Source organism: Pongo abelii, chromosome 9 (assembly GCF_028885655.2).
Source record: "Pongo abelii isolate AG06213 chromosome 9, NHGRI_mPonAbe1-v2.0_pri, whole genome shotgun sequence".
Classification (NCBI taxonomy): domain Eukaryota; kingdom Metazoa; phylum Chordata; class Mammalia; order Primates; family Hominidae; genus Pongo; species Pongo abelii.
Window position 1 is genome coordinate 97,343,451 of NC_071994.2, and position 24,424 is coordinate 97,367,874.

Genomic DNA, 24,424 nt, shown 5'->3' on the forward strand with positions numbered 1-24,424 from the left:
AACAGGTAGACTGCAGTTATAAGCTTCTATGTAGAAAATTCTGATTTTTACATAAAATATAAACACGAAACACTTGGTATTGATATTAAACAGGCACTGTGATCAAGGGTACTTACGCACTAGTTTTGGGTATTTGTACATGAACCATCTTGACTACACAGTGGCTCAGAGGCAGAACAAAGTTTGCATGGGCCAACCAGCCTAATATCCATTAAACCTCTTTTGTTAATCAGCCATAATGTGCAACAGCCAGCCAAGAGCCCTTTAAAAATCACTTTACCACTTTTAATGTCAAGGCACCACAGATTAAATATCCTTTTATTTGACTTAAACTGAACAATAACATTTAAAACACACAATGGGAAGCAGTGCAGTTATCTCTCAAAATAGACAATGATGGTTTAATTAAGAGGTTGATAAAGCATATGTAGAAAAATCAGAATGTCAAAATAAGTACCAAGGAGAACATATACTTTGAAAAGGGTGCTAAAACATGTAGCTATAAAATCTGGGGTTCTTATCGATTGATGGATTGATTGATTGAGACAGAGTCTCGCTCTGTTGACGAGGCTGGAGTGCAATGGCGTGATATCGGCTCACTGCGACCTTCAACTCCCAGGTTCAAGCGATTCTCCTGCCTCAGCCTCCTGAGTAGTTGGGATTACAGGCGCCCACCACCATGCCTGGCTAATTTTTGTATTTTTAGTAGAGTTGGGGTTTCGCCATGTTGGCCCTGCTGGTCTCGAACTCCTGACCTCAGGTGATCCGCCTGCTTCAGCCTCCCAAAGTGCTAGGATCACAGGCATGAGCCACTGTGCCCAGTGCTGAGGTTCTAATTCAACAATTTTTCTTGGTAGTCTTGCCAACAGTAATTGGAGAAACATGTTGCTAATTGTTGGCGGGGAGAGGATTACAGGTAAGCATACACATTTTAATACATATTCAATGTCTCAATTTGAAGAATAAAAATGCATTGCTTTCACCACTTAAAAAGAGCTAAAATCAGATCCAGTTATTTGACACAGCAAAGACATACAAATGTACATGGCAACAGCAAGTTATATAAGCTGGTTCTTCAGATCAAACTAAAATTCTAGTATTTTCTGACCAAACTAAGTTCAAAAGTACTAAAAGAAAATGAAACAGGCAAATGATGAAATGTGGATCTTTTTCATTCAAGAATATGGAAACTCACTGGACTGAAAAACCCAAATCTTCATTATACCAAACTTCCATAATGATCTTAATGGTAGTTAGCTTTAAAAAAATACAAAATAGGCTGATTGCGGTGGCTCAGGCCTGTAATCCCAGCACTTTGGGAGGCTGAAGTGGGCGGATCACAAGGTCAGGAGATCGAGACCATCCTGGCTAACACGGAGAAACCCCATCTCTACTAAAGATACAAAAAAAAAAAAATTAGCCAGGCGTGGTGGCAGGCACCTGTAGTCCCAGCTACTTGGGAGGCTGAGGCAGGAGAATGGCGTGAACCCGGGAGGCGGAGCTTGCAGTGAGCCAAGATGGCGCCATTGCACTCCAGCCTGGGCGAGAGTGCGAGACTCCATCTCAAAAAAAAAAACACCAACACAAAATACTATGAATTAAATATATGACAGGTACAAAAAGGACATCAGATTACTTTGGAGGAAAGTTGCTTTTAAATTCTATATTTCCAAAGAAGATATTTTACATTGCGATACTTTTTTTTTTTTTTTTGAGACTGAGTTTCGCTCTTGTTGCCCAGGCTGCAGTGCAATGGCACAATCTCGGCTCACTGCAGCCTCCGCCTCCCGGGTTCAAGCGATTCTCCTGCCTCAGCCTCCTGAGTAGCTAAGATTACAGGCACACACCACCATGCCCAGCTAATTTTTTGTATTTTTAGTAGAGACGAGGTTTCACCATGTTGGCCAGGCTGGTCTCGAACTCCTGATGTCAGGTGATCCCCCTCCTCGGCCTCCCAAAGTGCTGGGATTAAAGGCATGAGTCAGTGCGCCCAGCCCATTGAGATACTTTTTTACTCAGTTTTTTTCTAAGAATGGATTTTTCTCTTTATGAAAACAAAATATTCCTTTTCTTTATAAAACTTTATATGCAAATTTATCAAGCTGGTAAATTCCATAACAGGCTGAACCAAATGAAATATTTAAGTAAAGCAAATTACATTATTAGAAGGCTAATTATGGTATTACTGCATAGGTTTAGCATTAATGCATACGTTCTAAGTTTATTGCAACTACACTAACTTCCTAATTTTAGATTTGCAGTTGCATCCTCCTAACTGCATCTAATGGCAGAAGCACCACCTTGTGGCAAAAGTAGGAGCTTTTAAATTACAGAAGTCAGGGCTGGTTACCCAGAAAGGAGAAAACAATATAATGGGCGTCCAGGACACTGTGCTGTTTCTTGACCTGTAGAGGGATTCCATCAGTGCTCAATTTATAATTATTTATTCAACCATATGACTTTTCTGTATTTATTGTATTTCCTACTTTTAAAAGTTTGGGAAAAAAAGTCTTTTACGTACCTGAATTAAAGGTCACATTCCTAAATGCTTGAATTTTCTAAGCACCACTTAACATTTTCAAGGATTTCCTAGAACTTCGAGGAATCTTTAACCTTGTAAATGCACTGTTGTATTTTTACGATAGGAAATAAAACACCAGAAAAATACTTATTCTTTGGTAAGTGACAGAAGAATTCCCTACAGATGTCTTCCTCTGAATGTTTTCATTCCTGCTCTCCCAAAGCCTCGAAGAGCAAATGCAGCTGCTTTCAAATCATCTGAAAGACCTCTACATTCCTATACCAACAGGTCTGAAAATTGTTAGAAACAAAAAACAAAACTCCTCTAAAACCAACAGATTCTGCAGGATCAATATAAAATATAAAGGATATATAGCACGTTTAACTATGTAACAATATTCAATCAAAAAAAGGTTTCCCTGTCACGTTTTATTTACCATATTTTCAGGGCTTGATACATAGTATTCACAAAATGACCCGAATTAGCTGGAGAGATTTTTCACCTTCTGTAACTGCTATGGCATCACCTTCCTTAGCGGTAAACTGAATCGCATTTAGTACCTCTTTTCACAGCCAAGAGCAACCTTTTTTTTTTTTTTTTTTTTTAAGGAAAAAAGTTTTATTCCTTTTTTCCTAGGAACTTGTCAGGATACTTTAATGACCATTCCCTCACTATTACTCTCACCCAGACCCACCTAACTGATGCATGAGAAGAGCCACTAGCTGATGTGGCCCACAGCTCAGTCTGAGCCAGCATGGCTTGTGCAGGGGTAGGTAGCACAGCATCATCCAGACACTGCCTCCCCTGGTAGCTTCCATTCCATCATGGACAGCACTGCTCTTCCCTGACTTAACCTTCTGCTTTGTTCAAATACTAGAAATATTAGATTTCAAGTTCAATAAAGATGTGGGCAGATCTGCCTAAGAATATTTCACAGGACAATGCCTTCCACTGAGTTAATGTTACTTGCTCAAATAACCCTTACGCTCAAGTTAGGTACAGAAAAAAATATTTTTAAGAAAGTCAATAGAATGTTATATTGCAAATTTTGACTTAGGCCTCTTCAAAAGTGCTATCTGAGGCAGCCACTAACCAAGCGTCTGTCTCTTATAATTTGACACATTCCAGGTATGACTATTCTAATGGTCATGAATATCACTGAGTCAAGTATTTGTTTCTACCTATGAAGAAATGGGCCATTGTACTCCCAAGATGTGTAACTTGAATTTTAAAGTAAAGCTGTCGCATAAGACTAGAAGAAGGAATAATCTCAGGGATCTTTTTACAGAGGATTATAAAGAATGGGATTATTTAACTTAAATCTGAAGATATCTAATTCTTATTTCTCCCCGAAAACAAGTAAAAAATAGAAACTTAACATGGGCTACTAAGATTTCTGGAATTGCCCATTCAGAAATGTATCACAGGAACCAAAGTTGAGATAAAATATTGTTAATGAGAAATCCTGGCATTGACATTCCACATTAAATATATTTCTATACTTTACTGTAAGATTCAACTGACCACTCTACCTAAAACAAATTCTTCAATATTTTCAAGAAGATGTAGTTTAAAACAATTTTTAACCCTTTTCCTCCTAGAACTAGGCACACACATATGTATGAAAGAGAAGAAAAAGAAAGGGAGAAAGGGAGAGGGAGGAACGGGGGAGAGAGAGACAGACAGAGAGAGAGAGAGAGAACACCATTAAGGATACAGAATAATAAAGGAAATTACTACCACTTAATGGGAACACAGTCTTTTGAAATCTTTGCTACAACTGGAATAAAAAACTCAGTAATTCTAACAGGTTATTCTACTCTTTTAAATAAAAACATATCTGTTCAAACTATTAGGTACTTCTAATCATTTAGTCTTATAAGAAGCATTAGAAAAAAACATACATAGTAACAAACAGTGAATTTAGGCACAGGTTCACATAAATTGTTTTACTTTCAAGAAACCCAGAACCTCTAGGAAATTACTAAAATTATGAAGAAGTTAAATTTTATAAGCTTTCCCTCAACTTTGGCTAAATGTAACCATATTAAAATACTGACATAGTTTTTCATCATGAAATAGAAATGTAAAATGGCAGCTTTATTTTAATCTTTACTCAAGAATGATATTGAAACAAAGCTCTTACTATAACAACCAGGTTAAAACACCAAGGTGAATCAATGCTATTGTATATGTCTGTGAGCTAGAAATTTCTTACTTATGGAGTCATGCTCAGGAAACAAAACTTAAAATCTTAAACTGTAAACTCTTAGCTTGTAACGTTTTCATTTTTTCTGTATCTTGCATGTTTCTCAGTGCCATTAAATATATTATCTTCTATTTCTTCTTAAAGAACTAGTGTTCTTAAAAGGATCATCATCGTCATCCTGAAATGAAATACAAACGTTGTATTAGTGATTGTTCCATGCTTCACTGAAACAAGACAGAAGTTCTTATGGGCAAAACAATACCAGTGAGAGTCATTTCACATGGGGTAGACTTTATTTTTCTATTTCCTTTATAACTGCGAAATATATTAAGTACAATTAAATTCTTAATGAGCATTAAAATGAAAATTTATCCTGCTGTGTGTGCATGCATCTACAATATAAACCACACACATTTCCCTCACTAACCTTAGTAAAGACAAATGAACTATAGGTAAGCCAGAAAAATAATTCAAGTTATTTTATATTTGGTTTTTGAATATATTTTCTCATTTACATTTTATTACAGTTGTATCTACTCTTCTGGAAATTCACAGTGAAAAAATAATGAAGCCACATGGAGATCTAACTCAGAAACAGCTGTAATTTTTATTTCCCATTAGCGATTTAATGCTAGAAATAGCTAGCTACTCTCACACTCATGCAAAAAACAACCCAGCAAAGCAAGCTTTCAAATAGTTTTTTGGATAAAAAAAGAAATACATGCAGTATTTCAAGAGTTCCCATGCTGGCCGGGCGCGGTGGCTCACGCCTGTAATCCCAGCACTTTGGGAGGCCGAGGTCAGGAGATCGAGACCATCCTGGCTAGCATGGTGAAACCCCGTCTCTACTAGAAATACAAAAATTGGCCGGGCGTGGTTGCAGGCGCCTGTAGTCCCAGCTACTCGGGAGGCTGAGGCAGGAGAACGGCGTGAACCTGGGAGGCAAAGCTTACAGTGAGCTGAGATCATGCCACTGCACTCCAGCCTGGGCGACAGAGCGAGACTCCATCTCAAAAAAAAAAAAAGAGTTCCCATGCTATTGGGCTATAGATTGTATGCATGGAAAGAATAAATAGGAATATCAGATATTAACTAATAATTTAATTAAAGAGAATGAAAACAAACCTAAGATAAGTCCAATTATACAATTTTATGAAGATAACATAAAACCAATTCTTACATATTCTATAAATATTCAGAAAATAAAGCAAATTCGTTTGTAAATTTTTTATTTGTGTTTAAGACATTAAAAGAAATTATTTGATGCTAGGCTTTGTTGGTGGTATCAGCACTTCCAAATGTTAGCTAAATTAACTATCTCTGATGAGAAATGGATGCCTTAAGAAATATAAATTCATTTTCATTTATTGATTCATTTTCTGCTACTATCAAAGGCAAAACTTAAATAAACCAGAGACAAATCCAAATGAAGTCTAGTAGATAATTTGCTAATAGTTTGTCTTTGCAGTTAACATGAACTAGTATACAAATATTTAACTGTAACATATAACCGCATATATATCCAGATGTTTTGGAATAAACAAACAATAATTGCTCACTTCCCTCCTGGAAGCAACATGTTAGTATTTAATAGGTAGAATGAGCTCTTACTGCCATTTTTCTTGGCAGCCTGAGTTAAGTCCTCTCAAGCTGTTTTAAACCACAGCTGAAATATAGGGAACATGGCAGCAACAGCCAAAGCTAAAAATGAAAGGTGTAAGTCACAGGCTACAACGTAGATAAACCTTCAGGAACGTACGCTATATGAAATAAGCCAGTCACAAAAAGGCAAATACTATATGATTCTACTTATATGAAGTACCTAGAGTAGTTGAATTCACAGAAAGAGAAAGTGGAATGCTAGTTACCAGGGAATGAAGAAGGGGAAACAGAGACTTGTTATTTCAGGGATATAGATTTTCAGTTTTGCAAAATGAAAAAGTGCTGAAGATCTGTTTAATATGGATCTATTTAACACTACTGAACTGTACACTTAATAATGGTTAGTTTTATGTTATGCTTTTGCTACAATTAACAATTTTTTAAATAAAAAAAATAAATGAAAGGGGTGATGGGCCTAAGAGAAACACCTTCAAGCAATTCAACAAAAACTAGCAAAGGCCCTTCAAATGGCAGCCATGAAGCAAAGGGGAAGGGCAGTATCCTTCAGTCATGTAGTTTTATTTAAACTTAATTGAAACAGCAAATTAATAAAGGCAAGAGGCAAGTCCTGACTTATAACTCTTCCTCTTCCTCCTCCTCATTCATGGTGGAGGAGATTTCATGGTTGCAGACACGATCTGGAATTGGAGTTTTTTCCAGACATCCTCCCAAACAACATTTCGGACAATGCCTGAATATCTGTATGTCATGAAATCACCACCATGTGCCACCCTCTACATGACACATGTAGAGCATATAGGGAGTACTTAATAAATGTTCATTAAAGTAATATTAAAAGCTCTTGGGATATCATCATCATCATCATCATCATCATTTCTCCAAATATAAGTAAATGGTAGAAGCTAAAAAAAATTCTGATCCCACTGTTAACTGGGCAAATAAGAACTAAGTGAATATCATATTTTAAAAATCTACAGGACTTTTATATCTGAGGTATTACACTGATGGGCACTCAACATATGTTACTTGTTAACTCTTAACATTAACTATAGTTCAAAGGAAGGTTATCAATGAAACTTTTTTTTTTTTTTTTTTTTTTGAGATGGAGTTTCGCTCTTGTTGCCCAGGCTGGAGTGCAATGGTGCAATCTTGGCTCACCACAACCTCCACCTCCCAGGTTAAAGTGATTCTCCTGCCTCAGCCTCCTGAGTAGCTGGGATTACAGGCATGTGCCACCATGTCCGGCTAATTTTGTATTTTTAGTAGAGACGGGGTTTCTCCATGTTGGTCAGGCTGGTCTTGAACTCCCGACCTCAGGTGATCCACCTGCCTCAGCCTTCCAAAGTGCTGAGATTACAGGCATGAGCTACCGCGCCCAGCCTGAAACTATTTTTAAAAATAATTTTTAGTGGAAGAAGGACAAGATGGCCAACTAGACAGAGCCAAGAAGCACCACTGCCACTGATAAAGACCAAAATATCGAGTAAGCCAACATATTTTGAGCAGATCTTTGGAGGAAAAACACCAAGAGCTGATAGAGAGGTGATACAAACTGGAAGCTGAAGAGGGAGGAAGCTGGGAACCTTGTGGGGGTTGCCCAATGCCAGGGCTGGTTCTTGGCCTTGAAAGGCTCCTAGAAAGGGGTGAGTGAATGGATGATGGGGCAGCATACTCTCACTATGGACCTCAGAGATCCTAGCTACAAGATTCCATGCCCCCTGGAGACGTTTCAACTGGCAGGGGGATCGGCCCAAACAGTAGGCAGAGACAGAGCTCCAGAATACACGGAACCCAGGGGCTTTCATACGTAAGGCAGCTGCAGCAGAAGGTGGCCATAGGTGTCCATCTCCCAAGACTTCTTATTTCCCTTGGAGTAGGATTAGCCCCATCTGAATGCTGGGGCAGGACAGACTGGGGCCAGCTTCCCTGTGGGACAGAGAAACATCTGTTCTGCAGGCCCTCCTCCCCTACAGCCCCTTCCAGGGCCCCTGCCAAGCTGCCCTGCAGGAATGTGTGCACAGGGCAGCCTCTGCTGCCCAGCCTTGTTTATTGCTGGTGATTCCACCTGAGTACCTTCCTGGCAGCCTGGGAGCATTTCGGATTACCCAGCACAGCTGGTGCTTGACCCTGAGGGTCCAGATGATGGAGCCACAGGCTGGTCCCAGTGCTACAGGGCTACAGCACACAGCTGGGACTGTCGAGCAAAGAGCTGGGGCTGGCACTCAAGTGGGGGAGAAATCCCACTTTCAGAACACTGAGAGGAGTGAGACACGTGGGTTCGTGGGCCAGTGCAGGAATGGGACATGCCTTCCTCCACAGTGCTGGTCTGGAAAGGGTTTGGCCTGTCTGGCAGCCGTGGCCTCTGTCTGAGGGAGCCCTGCAACCTAAGACACCAAACAACAGTAATGCAGGTGCAGTGCCAGTGATAGGAGGGACCTCATCCATCACCCAGGAGTGGCCCTTGTGAGTGGTCATCTCTCTCCCCAACCCCACCACAGAGCACAGCTGCGAACACATAGAAATACAAAAGAACTATGCAGCTGAGTAAGAGCCTATCCGCTGGACACTAATGTTAAATGCCAGCTGCTGGATCACAGCCAAAATTACAACACCAAAATAATTCTGCCAATATACATCTCTGTGACACCCAGAGCAAGAATCTAGCCACAGTAAAGATCTATATAGAGCTGCGGACCTCTGAAAGCACCCAGAAACAAGGCCAAGTAAGTCGAGTGTACTCGACTTACACTGCAGTTAAAGGAACAATAGCCCTCTAACATGAGAAAGAATCAGTGCAAGAATTCTGGCAATTCAAAAAGCCAGAATGTCCCCTTACCTCCAAATGAGCCTGCTAGCTCACCAACAATATTTCTTAACCAGATTGAAATTACTGAAATGACAGACATAGAATTTAGAATCTGGATGGCAGGGAAGCTCATCAAGATTCAGGAGAAAGTTAAAACCCAATCCAAGGAATCCAGTAAAACAATCCAAGAGCTGAAAGATAAAATAGCCATTTTAAGAAAGAACCACACTGAACTTCTGGAATTGAAAAATTCACTACAAGGATTTCATAATACAACTGAAAGTATTAACAACATAACAGACCAAGCTGAGGAAAGAATCTCAGAGCTTGAAAACCAGTTCTTCAAATCTACTTGGTCAGAGAAAAATAAAGAAAAAAGAATGAAGAAGAATGGAAAAAAAAAACCTCCTGAGAAATATGAGATTATGTAAAGAGGCAAAACCTATGACTCATTGGCATTCCTGAGAGAGAAGAGAGAATAAGCAATATGGAAAACGTATTGGAGAACACAGTCCAGAAAAATATCTCCCATTTTGCTAGAAAGGTTGACATGCAAATTAAGAAATACAGAGAATTCCTATCAGACATTATATAAGATGACCATCCCCAAGGCACACAGTCATGAGATTCACCAAGGTCAACACGAAAGAAAAGATCTTAAAGGCAGCTAGACAGAAGGGTCAGGTCACTTACAAAGGGAACTCCAACAGGCTACCAGCGGACATCTCGGCAGAAACCTTACAAGCCAGAAGAGACTGGGGACCTGTTTTCTGCATCCTTAAAGAAAAAAGAAATTCTAACCAAGAATTTCATATCCCACCAAACTAAGCTTCATAAGCAAAGGAGAAATAAAATCCTTCTCAGGCAAGCAAATGCTGAGGAATTCATTACAACTAGATCAGCCTTACAAGAGGTCCTTAAGAGAGTGCTAAATATGGAAACAAAAAAACACCACCTACTACCACAAAAACACACTTAAGGACATAGCTTAGAGACACTATAAAGCAACTACATAATCAAGTCTACAAAACAACCAGCTAACAATATGATGGCAGGATCGAAATCTCATATATCAATACTAACTCTGAATATAAATTATCTAAATGCCACTACTTAAAAGGAATACAGTGGCAAGTTGGATAAAAGAACAAGACCTGACTGCTGTCATCAAGAGACCCATTTCACATGTTATGACACACACAGGCTCAAAGTAAAGGGATGGAGAAAGATCTAACATGCAAATGAAAAACAAAAAAGGGCAGGAGTCACAATTCTTTTATCAGATATAGCTGCCTTTAAACCAACCAACAGTAAAAAGGGACAAAGAAGGGCATTACATAATGATAAACGGTTTGATTCAACAGGAAGACCTAACTATGCCAAATATATACATGCCCAGATTCATAAATCAAGTTCTGCTTAACCTAAAAAAAGACTCAGACAGCAACAGAGTAACAGTGGGAGGCTTCAACACCCCAATAACAGTGTTAGAAAGAACATCCAGGCAGAAAACTAACAAATTCAGGACTTAAACTTGACACTTGACCAATTAGACCTAATTGAAAGCTACAAAATATTTCATCCAATAACTGCAGGATACAAATTCTTCCCATCTACACACAGAACATATTCTAAGATAGATCATGTGTTCAGTCATAAAGTAAGTCTAAATAAATTCAAAAAAATCAAAATCATACCAAGTATACTCTGAACTACAGTGCAATAAAAAGAGATATCAATATTAAGAAGATCTCTCAAAACTACACAAATACATGGAACTTAAACAATTTACTCCTGGATAACTCCTGGGTCAATAATGAAATTAAGGCAGAAATAAAAAAATTCTTTGAAACTAATAAAAATTCATTCATTAATTAATGAAATTAATTTCATTAATGAAAATAAAAATAGAATCACAACTTACAAAATCGTAGGGATGCAGCTAAAACTGTTAAAAGGATAGCTTACAGAACTAAATGCCTTAAGAGAATCAAATTAACAATTTAATTTGTTAATTTAAATCAAATTAACAATTTAACATTGTACCTAGAGGAACTAGAAATGAAAGAACAAACCAGCCCCCAAATTAGCAGAAGAAAAGAAATAAATTAGAGAAGAACTGAACAAAACTGAGATGCAAAAATCCATACCAAAGATCAATGAAATCAAGAATTGGTTCTTTAAAACAATAAACAAAATTGATAGGCTGCTAGCTAGATTAACAAAGGAAAAAAAGAGAAGATCCAAATAAGTACAATCAGAAATGACAAAGATGACATTACAATTGACCCCACAGAAATACAAAAGATCTTTAGAGACTACTATGAATAACTATTCACACACATTAGAAAATCTAGAGGAAATGGATAAATCCCTCAAAACACACAACCTCCCAAGACTGAACCAGGAAGAAAGTGAAAACCTGAACAGACCAATAATAAATTCTGAAATTAATCAGTAATAAAAAACTGACCAACCAAAAAAGCCCTAGACTACATGGATTCACAGCCATATTCTATCAGACATACGAAGAACTGGTACCAATCCTACAGAAATTATTCCAAAAAAATCGAGGGCGGCTCCTCCCTAACTCATTCTACAAAGCCAGCATCAGCCTGATACCAAAATCTGGCAGAGACACAACAAAACAAAGAAAACTTCAGTCCAATATCCCTGATGAACACAGATGCAAAAATCCTCAAGAAACTAGCAAACCAAATCTAGCAGCACATCAAAAAGTTAATATACCATGATCAAGTACGCTTTATTCTTGGGATACAAGGTTGATTCAACATATGCAAATCCATAAATGTGACTCACCACAAAAGCAGAATTAAAAACAAAGACGATATGATCACTTCAACAGACACAGAAAAAGCTTTTGATAAAATCCAACATCCCTTCATGATAAAAACCCTCAACAGACTAGGCACTGAAGGAATATACCTCAAAATAATAAGAGCCATCTATGAAAATCCACAGCCAACATCATGCTGAACAAGCAAAAGCCAGAACCATTCTCCCTGAGAACCGGAAAAAGACAAGAATGCCCACTCTCACCACTCCTATTCAACATAGTACTGGAAGTCCTAGCCAGAGCAATCAGGCAAGAGAAAGAAAGAAAAGGCATCCAAACAGGAAAAGAAGTCAAACTCTCTCTCTTTGCTGACGATATGATTCTGTACCTGGAAAACCCTAAAGACTGCCAAAAGGCTCCTAGAACTGATAAACGACTTCGGCAAAGTTTCAGAATAAAAAAAAAAGTGTACAAAAGTCAGTAGCATTTCTATACACCAATAACGTTCAAGCTGAGAGTCAAATCAAGAACACAATCCCATTTACAATAGCTACAAAGAAAATTAAATACATAGCTATATAGCTAACCAAGGAGGTGAAAGATCTCTACAAGGAGAACTATGAAACACTGCTGAAAGAAATCACAGATAACACAAACGCAAAAACATTCCATGCTTAGGAACTGGAAGAATCAGTATCATTAAAATGACCATACTGCCCAGTGCTACCTACAGATTCAATGCTATCCCTATCAAACTACCAACGTCATTTTTCACATAAATTAGAAAAAAACTATTCTAAAATTCACATGGAACCAAAGAAGAACCCAAACAGACAAAGCAACCCTAAGCACAAAGAACAAAGCCAGAAGTATAACACTACCCAACTTTGAACTATATTATAAGGCTATAGTAACCAAAACAATATGGTACTGGTACAAGAACAGACACACAGACCAATGGAACAGAACAGAGAACTCAGAAATAAAGCTGCGCATCTACAGCAATCTGATCTTTGACAATGCTGACAAAAACAAGCAATGGGGAAAGGACTCCCTATTCAATAAATGGTGCTAGGATAACCAGCTAGCAATGTGCAGAAGAAAATGGATCCCTACTTTTCACCATATACAAAAATTAACTCAAGATGAATTAAAGATTTAATAGAAAGACCTCAAACTATAATAATCCTAGAAGAAAACCAAGAAAATACCCTTCTCAACACTGGCCTTGGCAAATAATTTTTGGTTAAGTCCCCAAAAGCAACTGCAACAAAAACACAAATGGACGAGTAGGACCTCATTAAACTAAAGAGCTTCTGCACAGTAAAATAAACTATCAGGCTGGGCACAGTGGTTCACACCTGTAACCCCAGCACTTTGGGAGGCCGAGGCAGGCGGATCATAAGGTCAGGAGTTTGAGACCAGCCTGGCCAACATGGTGAAACCCTATCTGTACTGAAGATTCAAAAAATTACCCGAGCGTGGTGATGCGCACCTGTAATCCCAGCTACTCGGGAGGCTGAGGCAGGAGAATCGCTTGAACCTGGGAGGCAGAGATTGCAGTGAGCTGAGGTCACACCATTGCACTCCAGCCCAGGCAACAAGAGCGAAACTCCATCTCAAAAAAAAAAAAAGAGAAAAGAAACTATCAACAGAGTAAACAAAAAGCCTACAGAATGGGAGAAAATATTCACAAAATATGCATCCAACAAAGGTCTAATATCAAGAATCTAAAAGGAATGTAAATAAATCAGTAAGGAAAAATCAAATAACTTCATCAGAAAATGGGCAAAGGACATGAACAGGCACATTACAAAGAAGAAGACATACAAAGCAGCCAACAAACAACAAAAAGTGCTTATCATCACTAATCATCAGAGAAATGTAAATCAAAACCACAATGATACCATTTCACACCAGTCAGAATGGCTATTACTAAAAAGTCAAAAAACAACAGATGCTAGTGAGGTTGTCAGAAAAGGGAATGCTTATACATTGTTGGAATGTAAGTTCGTTCAGCCATTATAAGCCATTTGGAAATTTCTCAAAGAACTTAAAACAGAGCTACCATTTGACCCAGCAATCCCATTACTGGCTATATAACCAAAGGAAAAGAAACCATTCTACCAAAAAGACACATGCACTCATATGTTTACTGCAGCACTTACTCACAGTAGCAAAGACTTGGAATCAACTTAAGCGACCATCAATGTGGATTGGATAAAGAAAATGGTGGTACATATATAACATGGAACACTACATAGCAATAAAAAGAACAAAATTATGTCCTTTGCAGCTAGAGGCCACTATCCTAAGCAATTAACAGGAACAGAAAACCAAATACCGCATGTCCTCACTTACAAGTGGGAGCTAAACACTGAGTTCACATGGACATGAAGATGGGAACAACAGACACTGGGGACTACCACAGAGGGGAGGCTGAGAGTAGGATGTGTGTTGGAAAACTGCCTACTGCTCACTACCTGGGTGATGGGATCTGTACCAAACCTCAGCATCACATAGTTCCCATGTAACAAACCTGCACATGTACTCCCTGAATGTAAAAGATGAAGTTATTTATCAAAGAAAAAAAAGTTCAGCAACTAGCTGGCAGTCTCTATTTAAATTTTATAAAGTTAAAAATTAATTAAAATTTAACAATATTACTTATTTACCTCACTTGATTCAAAATCAACCCCTTTCGATACTTGACTCTGGGACATGATTTTGCTGGATGATGTGCTGGACCACCTGAGGCAAAACAAAAACAAAACCAAACACAATGAACTACATAATTCATCAAGTGTGCCTTTCTGGCTAAGTTTTTCAATCCAGCAGCTGCCATGAATATAAATAACACACAATTCCTTTAAAATCTACATTAGAGGCAATAAAACTTAACTATAAGGAAAAGGACTCTGGGGCCGAGGTTTGAACTCTAGTTTTGCCCTTTACTACCTATGTGGCTTTGAGCAAGTTACTTAACTTCTCTGTGCTTCAATTTCCTCATCTGTAAAACGGGGATAATAGTTTTATAAAGACTAAATGTGTTAATATGCTTAAACACTTAGAACAGTGCCTGACACATATTAAGTACTACAACGATACTTACTTATATTATTATAGTACTTATCATGTACCAAAATGTATCCATTATCATCTTCCACTTCTGAAAACCATGGGAACACTGAAATATTTTCTATTCAAATCTCAGTTAATAAGAAAATCATAATTCCTACTCTTTTTACTCTTTTTTTTTTTTTTTGAGATGGAGTCTCGCTCTGTCGCCAGGCTGGAGTGCAGTAGCACCATCTCGGCTCACTGCAACCTCCACCTCCCAGTTCAAGCGATTCTCCTGCGTCAGCCCCCTCAGCATGCCACCATGCCCAGCGAATTCTTGTATTTTTAGTAGAGACGGGGTTTCACCATGTTGGCCAGGATGGTCTCTATCTCCTCTATCTCTTGACTTCATGATCCGCCCACCTTGGCCTCCCAAAGTGCTAGGATTACAGGCATGAGCCACCACGCCCAGCCGATTCCTACTCTTACAAAGCTTAACTTGCAGTAAATTCCTATGTCTTTTAATTAATAAGAAATTTAAGTCATTTTAGATCGGGGCCAGTAAGCAAATCTACCCCACCACCAGGTTTTGGTTTTTTTTATGGCCTATAAGCTAAGAATGGTTTTCACATTTTGAAATGGTTACATTTTAAATGGTTATACAAGTGTCTACCTACATAATATCCCCGGTTTTGCCTCTTGACCTGCCAAGCCCAAAATACTCCCTATCTGGCCCGTTAAGAAAAAGTCTGCTGATTCCTGTCTTCAATAAAAGCAGTGTTTATAAATTCTTAGTCCACAATTTTATTAAGATGCTTTGGGATGTCATTATAGCAAAAGAAATATGTCCAAAGGTTTTGTCTGGAAAAAAGAATGAGAATCACGAGATCTTATGTCAGAAGTAAATAGAAAAATTCACAGGTCCTTTGCACAAAAGGAAAGGACAGAAGGATTTATCAGCAAACTTGAAGAGCAACTAAGGTTCAGAGGTAGCAGATCAGCACATTTATCAAGGTCCACTCTGGTAAGTGGCAGAGCTTAAATAGTTTAAATTATAAATAAAACACCATGCATAACCTGCAATTACTAAAACATTCTGCAAAAACAGTCTAAATTATCATTTAGATGCTGCAATTAGAAACACCAATCTGCCAAAGCTGATTTCTGATGTGTTTCCAAAATGTCAATTTTGGAAATTGCCTCTAAAATTTTAAACAGCCTCTCAAAACTTAAATGATTCTTACTGCTTGCACAATGGTCAGAGAAGTTAGTTGCCGTACCAAGAAGCAATAACAGAGATGAGTTTGGGGTCAGAATGCCTGGATTGTATGACTAGTTGGGTTAACTTAGGTAAGTTACTTAGCCACTGTGCTTCACACTTCATCTGTAAAATGGGGATGATAAAGTTATAACTATAATCTATCTCTTGGGGAAGTTGTGAGCATCACACAAGCTAATTCACGTGTAAAATGCTCAGAGAAGTGCCTGGCACATAGGAAGTGCCAAACAACTGTGAGTTATATTACTATTTCATGTCTAAAGAAATCGGCATTTATACAGCTAAAAGTAAACAATCTACTGTGATATCAAAAGCAAACTATCTTTTCTTTAATATCCTTAAGTATATATCAAAAATATCAAAATAGCATTTTGATCCATTTCTGAAAAAAAAAAAAAAACTTAGAAAGCTAGATCTGATTTGTGTGTGCTTCCATTTACAAAGACAAGAACAACCAAACAAGGACTCAGAAAGGGGCCCTTACTTCCTTCCAAAACCTGAGGTATCCTGATAATCTTCCAATAAATCTCCTTTTCTGTAAGAGAATCTGAGTTAGGTTTCTATCAGCTGGAACCAAAGGAGTCCTGTTAAATACACATAAATGAGCCTGAGAAATTCAAGTAAACCTTCGTGAGCTAAAATAAGTCCCTCCACTACTTACCATAAACATATAAACTGACTTGCATCTGTGCCCATCTTAGTATTTTTTACTCCTATAAAGGCCAGTACGGCCTTCTGCAACTCTATACTCTCCTGGATTTTTCTCATGTCTTTATTGTTTTTTTCTACTCTACCCAAAGGTTGAGTAAGGTTAAAACTGCAGGCTAGGAAAACAAACACTCTTCTGCTCTGCCTTCTTTTTTGAGGTGATCCTATCCATCCCAATGGTTTTAAGTTCCATCTGCATGTTGCCCAGAGGTAAATCTAAGTATCATTTCAAACCCCTTATCTGGGATGGGCACAGTGGCTCATGCCTGTAATCCCAGCACTTTGGGAGGCTGAGGCGGGCGGATCACGAGGTCAGGAGATCGAGACCATCCTGGCTAACATGGTGAAACCCCATCTCTACTAAAAATACAAAAAATTAGCCGGGCATGGTGGCAGGGCCTGTAGTCCCAGCTATTCGGGAAGCTGAGGCAGGAGAATGGCGTGAACTCAGGAGGCGGAGCTTGCAGTGAGCCAAGATCGCGCCACTGCACTCCAGCCTGGGAGACAGAGCGAGACTCTATCTCAAAACACAAAACAAAACAAAATAAAACAAAACGAAACAAAACAAAATAAAACCCTTATCTGAGTTCTGAATTCACACATTCAATTGCCTATAACCTCCCTTCATGTAAGTTTCTAGGCATCTCAAACTTTTCACATCTAAAGTGGAACTTTTAATTATATGCCTATCATTCCCTACAACACATCTGTCCTTTCTTTTATGCCCTTCTCAATATATGGCACAATGTAAATGCTCAAGCAAGAAATCAGAAAATCAATCTTGATTCCTTATTCTCCCTTACTCCAAATATTCAATCCATCCTCAAGTTTTGTCATGTCTATCTTCATAATATATCCTGAAACCATCTGTTTTCTCCATTTCACCTACCACCAGCCTGTGTAAGCCTCCATCATCTCTTAGCTTGGACTACCTGCAGCACCCTCCTTTCAGGTAAGCTTGTTTACACTTGTTCTGCAACCACAGTGATCCTTTGTAAATGTAAATCAGAAGTTGCCACTCCTCTCTTAAACTCCTTCTGTGGATTCCCACTGCATTTATAACAACATCCAATACCTTTGTAGTGCTCACCTGTTCCTGCAGCATGATTTACCCTGCCTCTCTTTTCTATTCTCATCTCAAACAACCTCCTTTTCCACCACACTTTAGTCATTGGCTCCTAAATAACATTATTAAACTTGCTTCTTCAATAGACTGTGATATGGTTTGGCTGTGTCCCTACCCAAATCTCATCTTGAATTGTAGCTCTCATAACTCCTAAGTATTCTGGGAGGGACCTGGTGGGAGATAATTGAATCACGGGGGCAGTTCCCCCATACTAATCTCGTGGTAGTGAATAGGTCTCACAAGATCTTTCACTTGGCTCTTTTTCTCTTCTTTTGTCTGCTGCCATGTGAGACATGCCTTTCACCTTCTGCCATGATTGTGAGGCCTCCCCAGCTATGTAGAAATTTGAGTCCATTAAACCTCTTTGTTTTGTAATTGCCCAGTCTCAGGTATGTCTTTATCAGCAGTGAGAAAATGGACTAATACAGGCTGCATGCACTTGTCCCTCTGCTTTTTGCAAGGCCACGTTTCCCTTATTAAAATTTCGGCTTAAATGTAGCTTCCTCAGAGGCTTTCCATGACCATCCTTCAAAGTAGATGCCCGTGTCCTGTGCCACTGTTTCTTCTCTCTACACCAGATCATTTCCTTTAATGCGTGCTAACTGATCGGCTGATTACCAGCTCAAATGTCACCTATCTTCTTTGTAAAACCTTCAATGACCTTTCCCAGGAAGATACTGGATTTCATTACACTTGAATAAAACATTTATCTTGGTGGATTAGCAGTGCCCTGTAATTAGCATACCACTAAAGTGTAAATTCCTTGAAGGAAGAAACATTTCTTTTATCTTTCTACCCCCAGAACCTAGCATGATGTTTAAAGGATCTAATAAGTGAACGTGGAACTATACTTAACACTTGTTCTAACATTAACCTTTAAGTCACATATAGCTTATATTCTCAGTGGGGTCAGTATCATAAAGAACAAAAATTGGCTCCAGGGGATAGAGTGGGATGAAAAAGCTACAGTTTTTGGCCCTCTCAAACTCAACCATACCCAAAAAAATTTCATTCTTTAAGTATTTAATTTCTAACGTTAGGGAGAAATTGACTTACATCTAAGTTACTTAATTCTTCTCCTTGGATAATCAAGAAATGGCTCAGATCATGAAAAAAAGCTTCAGAAACACTGATATAAGGCTTTTTCCTCAATCACCCTTCTTTCTGGAGTTCCTGCTCATGCCCTTACTCTCAGCTGGGACCACCATTCTCCACTGTACTAAGCCAAATCTTATCTTTGAAACCTCAGGTCAATTTTACTCCCTCCATGAAGCTGCCTCTAGCCCACATTCCTTGTTCCTTTTTTCACCAGCCCACAAGCACGCACACTTATGTGTCTGTAATATAAAATTCTACACCTAATTATGTACTAATTCATTCTTTGATGAATTCAAATATGTTCATTTCTCTTTTCCACTATAATTGAAGTTACCTGAAGGCAGAGGCCATATTAAAACATTCGTTATGCCCCTCCCTCATCAGACCTAATATAATGCTCAAACAGAAAGTAAGTACAAAATAAGGCAGTTGATTACTTTATTAAGTAGAAATTCTCATTAATCAAGCTTTAGTTAAGCAGTATTCAACCAAAATGTTAATGTATAAAAGCAAATGGTAATAGTGAATCAAGTTAAGCTTAACAGCAATAGGCAAAAAATCCCAAAACACACAGGAAGAGCATGCAAGTCCTCTGAAGGCAGACTGAGTCTATGTGATCCCCTCTTTAGTGTTTAGTACAGCACCATGTGTAGTTAAGAATATAAAAATAAGACAATGACAAAAAGCTGAAATCAAATGTTAGCAAAATACAAAATTATTTTGTTATTTGGAGAGAACACAGTCTTCCATTAAGAAAAGCACTGAGGCCAAGCGCGGTGGCTCACATCTGTAATCCAGGCACTTTGGGAGGTCGAGGTAGGTGAATCACCTGAGCTCAGGAGTTCAAGACCAGTTTGGGCAACATGGCAAAACCCTGTGTCTACCAAAAATACAAAAAATTAGCTGGGTGTGGTGGTGCACGTCTGTAAGCCCAACTATTCAGGAGGCTGAGGTGGGAGAATTGCTTGAGCCCAGGAGGTGGAGGTTGCAGTGAGCCAAGATCGCACTACTGCACTCCAGTCTAGGTGACAGAATGAGGCACTGTCTCAAAAAATAAATACATAAATAAAAAGAAAGAAAAGCACTAATAAAGTCAAAAGGAAAAAAATTACAGGCTATTTCAATTTTCACTGAAAATCCTTGTACTAATGCTGCATCAACTCTATAAACTAGCCCTTGGTCTGTTTTCATTCCTCTACATACTTTACTAGTTGAAAATAAGTCTGGTAAACAAACATGGCATAGAAAAATGTGTAACTTTGGAATTGTGGATAATTTTAAATTTTTTCCAGATGTTTCTTTTTGCAGAAAATTACTGCACCTACCTGTGATCTGTCTTTGAAGTGGTAGGAAAAATGTCTTCTTCCACATCTGATTCATCTACCTCAATCACCTGGCAAGGAAACAAAGCAACAAACAGTTTTTGTGAGAACAGACTCTCTGAATAAAAATGAAAATGAAGAAATGAATTACACGATTAAATCTTAGTTATATATGAGCCACAAAAAAGGAGACAGAAAGCCATAACCATTAAAACTAACACTCAGTCTGACCTCCCTCCAATGTCCCTCTTCATTCACAAATGTTACTTTCTGCTCACCTCTCTCCTGGCCATCCCAGGAGCCTGAGCACCTAAGGGAACACAGTTACATTGGTGAATGACTTGCATAGGCTCATATGCAGACCTTGTGACTTTCCTCTTAGTTTCTTATGAGAGGTAAGACCATCAGTGTTCCATCTCCAACTTTAAATGAGGTATCAGACCATGTGGGAAATACCAGATATTTTCTGTTAAATCTGTCCCTCTTAAATACCATTTGTTAGTGTTAAGACCCAATAAAGATATTTCTGACTGTTGATTCTACCACCCAAAATACTATTTCTCTACATTTTGTTATGTTGACATTTGATACACACATTTGCCATATCTTCATCTAACTTAAGTACAGATGAGGATGAAGCCAAAGACCAAATACTGAACGAACAGCCCCTGAGGCTAAGGATGCTGTTAAATATCCTACAATGCATAGGACAATCCTTCACAACAAAGAATTATCTGGTCCAAAATGTCAACAGTGCCATTATGGAGAAACCCTGACGTAAAGGGAAGAGTATTGGCTCGGGAGTTAAGACACACAGTTTTGAAAGTGAATAAGAGAATCAAGCCCACATTGGACTCTTCTTGGAATCGAAAGGAAGAGCAGAAGGCCCAGGCTAAACCTAGGGCAAACCACATGGATCGCTGGACTCCAGCCTTTTCGTTCATCTTAAGTCTAGCATCAGCTGTTAAGGCACAGCTAGTATTTTGGGAAGATAAGTAACAAAAGGAAACCTGGTATAGAAAAAACCTCTATATCCATTGAACTCACCTTCAATATTAGTATTCCATGTATGAGCTCTTTTGGTTCAACACTGTTATCCTTGAAAACATTACTGTATACATAACATTTATGGATTTCTATAATAACCATTATTTAAAAAAAGAGAGCAACCAAGAAAAAGAAAAATCAAACCCTAGAAGCCCTAGAGATAACTGGTAAAGCTCCTTCCAGCTTTAATGTTCTATAATTTTTCTTCTTTTATTTACTTTGTAAATCAGAGAGTTGAGAATTCATAATGCAGAAAACATAAATTATTAATACACAACTATAAAACTTTTTTTCTTACCTCTGAATAATTCTTAGTAGTGACACTTCGGGAAGGCTGCTGTCTTGTAGATTTAAAGGCTAGCATGAAAAAGATGAAATGTGCATTATGTTATTCTTAAAATAACTTAGAAAAACTTGCATATTTCTTTAGCTAAAGATTTTCTGAGTCCTATCTGCAAAACTGCATGATGCCTAATTATAAAACTATTTGATATTTTTAAAAATCTAAAGGGAGATAGAATTATAGGTACGCATAACTCAATGCCCAACTGTCAGTCTCATTATTTCCCAGCTTATTGAGATACTGTAGTGTTTATAAATACATACACACTAAAAATATTTCATAGAAAAATACCTGAAGGATAAAATCTAATCACCTAACCAAATGAACTACAAATGTATTGAAGGAAAGCCTCCTAATCCCTTCTTTGTTGTTGACGATACCTTTATCCCTGTTGCTACATTAGGAGCCACGGGGTTCCAGTAGTTTCTCATTTTCCTCTACCTTAGTAGCCATATTCAATATCTAAGAAATATTCCAGAGGAGAATTCTAGAAAACAGCATTCTATGATAAAAATTCCTTTGTATCCATACCTTGTTTCCTTTTAAACTTGGTTAGATACTTGAAGTTTAGCTAGCTCTTTATCTTTCCCTTTCTTTTTCCTTGACATCAAAACCTACAATAAGGCCAGGCGCAGTGGCTCACGCCTGTAATCTCAGTGCTTGGGGAGGCTAAGGCGGGCGGATCACTTGAGGTCCAGAGTTCAAGACCAGCGTGGCCAACATGGTGAAACCCCCAACTCTACTAAAAAATATATAAAAATTAGCCAGGCATGGTGGCGTGTGCCTGTAATCCCAGCTACTTGGGAGGCTGAGGCAGGAGAATCGCTTGAACCCAGGAGGCAGAGGTTGCAGTGAGCCGAGATCGTGCCACTGTGCTCCAGCCTGGGCAACAGAGCGAAACTCCATCTCAAAAAACAAAACAAAACACAACAAAACCTACAATAAATTTCAAACATCTAATTTAGGTTTATTTTCTCCTACGCCTTACCAGTTTGCTAATATCAAAAATATCTTTCCCAAGATGACTCACAAACTAAATAGGGCACAGAAAAACAAAGAAATACTCAAAAAATCCTGCAAAGTCCAAAATTCTCCTAGTCAGAAAACTAACGAATCTTTCTATCTAACCTAAATTTATTGTGTTTGCACATGTTTCCTATTCTAGGTTCTATCCTCAAACTTGTAATATCTAAGAGGAGAAACGAGAGGCAGAAACAGTGTTCTTATCTGCTTTAGTCAGTTACTGGTTTCATATCCTACTCTACTCAAAAGGCTAGACAGAGCAACTGAATAAAAAAGCCAGTGATCATGATGATTTCAAAGAATATTTCTTTCAATATTTATTCACTGACTCCTCTAACTCTGAGATCCTAGAAAACAAGATACCTTTCTTTTTATCCCAGTGGAAGGCAAAAGATGAGTGAATGTTTGTGAAATAATTTTATCAGAAAACTAAGCACTATGTTCTGTTAGGAAGACAATAAAGTGTGGTGGTTAAAAGCTCTGGTTTTGGAGTTAGACTCGTTTTGACTTACTAGCTTGACTATGGCCAAGCTCCTTGGCTTCTTTAAAACTCAATTTCCTCGCCTGTAAAACTGTTAATACTTCATGCAGAAAACTGCTGAGAGGGTAAGAGGAAGTGTCTAGCAGATAGAAAGCATTCAAATACATGTAGCTATTTGTGGTAGCAAACATAGTAGCAGCAGTGGTACCCACAGTGGTATAAATGAAATGTAAAGGCAGTGGCTTCAGAGGTACTTTTATTCACTTAGCCACTATCCTCTGCTGACTAACTTCAATGGAAAAATCTAGGCTGTCAACTCCTATTTACAACTCCTGTGGCTACAAGTGTAATTTCTATCTTTTCCAATAAAATTGCAGCACAATAATAAATTTCCATACTCCATGGACCTTGTTATAAGAGAATTTGACCTTTATGTATCTCTTCACTCCTCCATTTTAAACAGAGATCTAGAAGTTACAGTCTTAATTTGTTGCTTCTGTCCCAAAGTGATGACAAGTATAGTTACTACTCCACAGGTATTCTGTCAGAGACTTAAAAGAAACCCACCAAATCCAACCTGATAAAAATGTTTCACAAATTTATACTTAAAAAATCAGTTCATTTTTCAAAAAAAGGCCTAGTACCGGAGGTAATCAGCTAAGTTAGCGAAACCATTATATCAAATCAATTAGATAAAAGACAAATTTAGACCAATGATTCACATAATATTCATCTTCATAATCTTATTGCAAAACACTACCACTAATATTAATAACAGCTATCATCTATCGCATTTTTACCAGGTGCTGTGATCAGTACTGTAAATACTTAAGCTCATTTAATATAATTACTCTGAAGTCAGTACAACATTGTCAATTTTATAGCTAAAGGATCTGATGCTTGCAGAATAACACCAGTTTGCACTTACTAAGGGCTTAATATGCATAGACACTGCCTGATACTTCACATACATTTTTTCAT

At 38.1% G+C, this 24,424-nt stretch overlaps 1 protein-coding gene across 3 annotated transcripts in view; it reads right to left on the reverse strand.

Annotated features, from left to right (window-relative positions):
- Window positions 1-4,600: 4,600 nt before the first annotated feature.
- The window catches only part of MRE11 (MRE11 homolog, double strand break repair nuclease), a 78,736-nt gene continuing 58,912 nt past the window's right edge, over window positions 4,601-24,424 (reverse strand). For all 3 annotated transcript variants that reach the window (XM_024255393.3, XM_024255395.3, XM_024255394.3), the window contains 4 exons: window positions 21,895-21,953; window positions 20,553-20,620; window positions 14,632-14,707; window positions 4,601-4,908 (listed from right to left, as the gene is read on the reverse strand). In XM_024255393.3, the coding sequence (XP_024111161.1) occupies window positions 4,852-4,908; window positions 14,632-14,707; window positions 20,553-20,620; window positions 21,895-21,953 (260 nt within the window). In that variant the 3' untranslated portion in view covers window positions 4,601-4,851. The remainder of the gene's footprint in view (window positions 4,909-14,631; window positions 14,708-20,552; window positions 20,621-21,894; window positions 21,954-24,424) is intronic.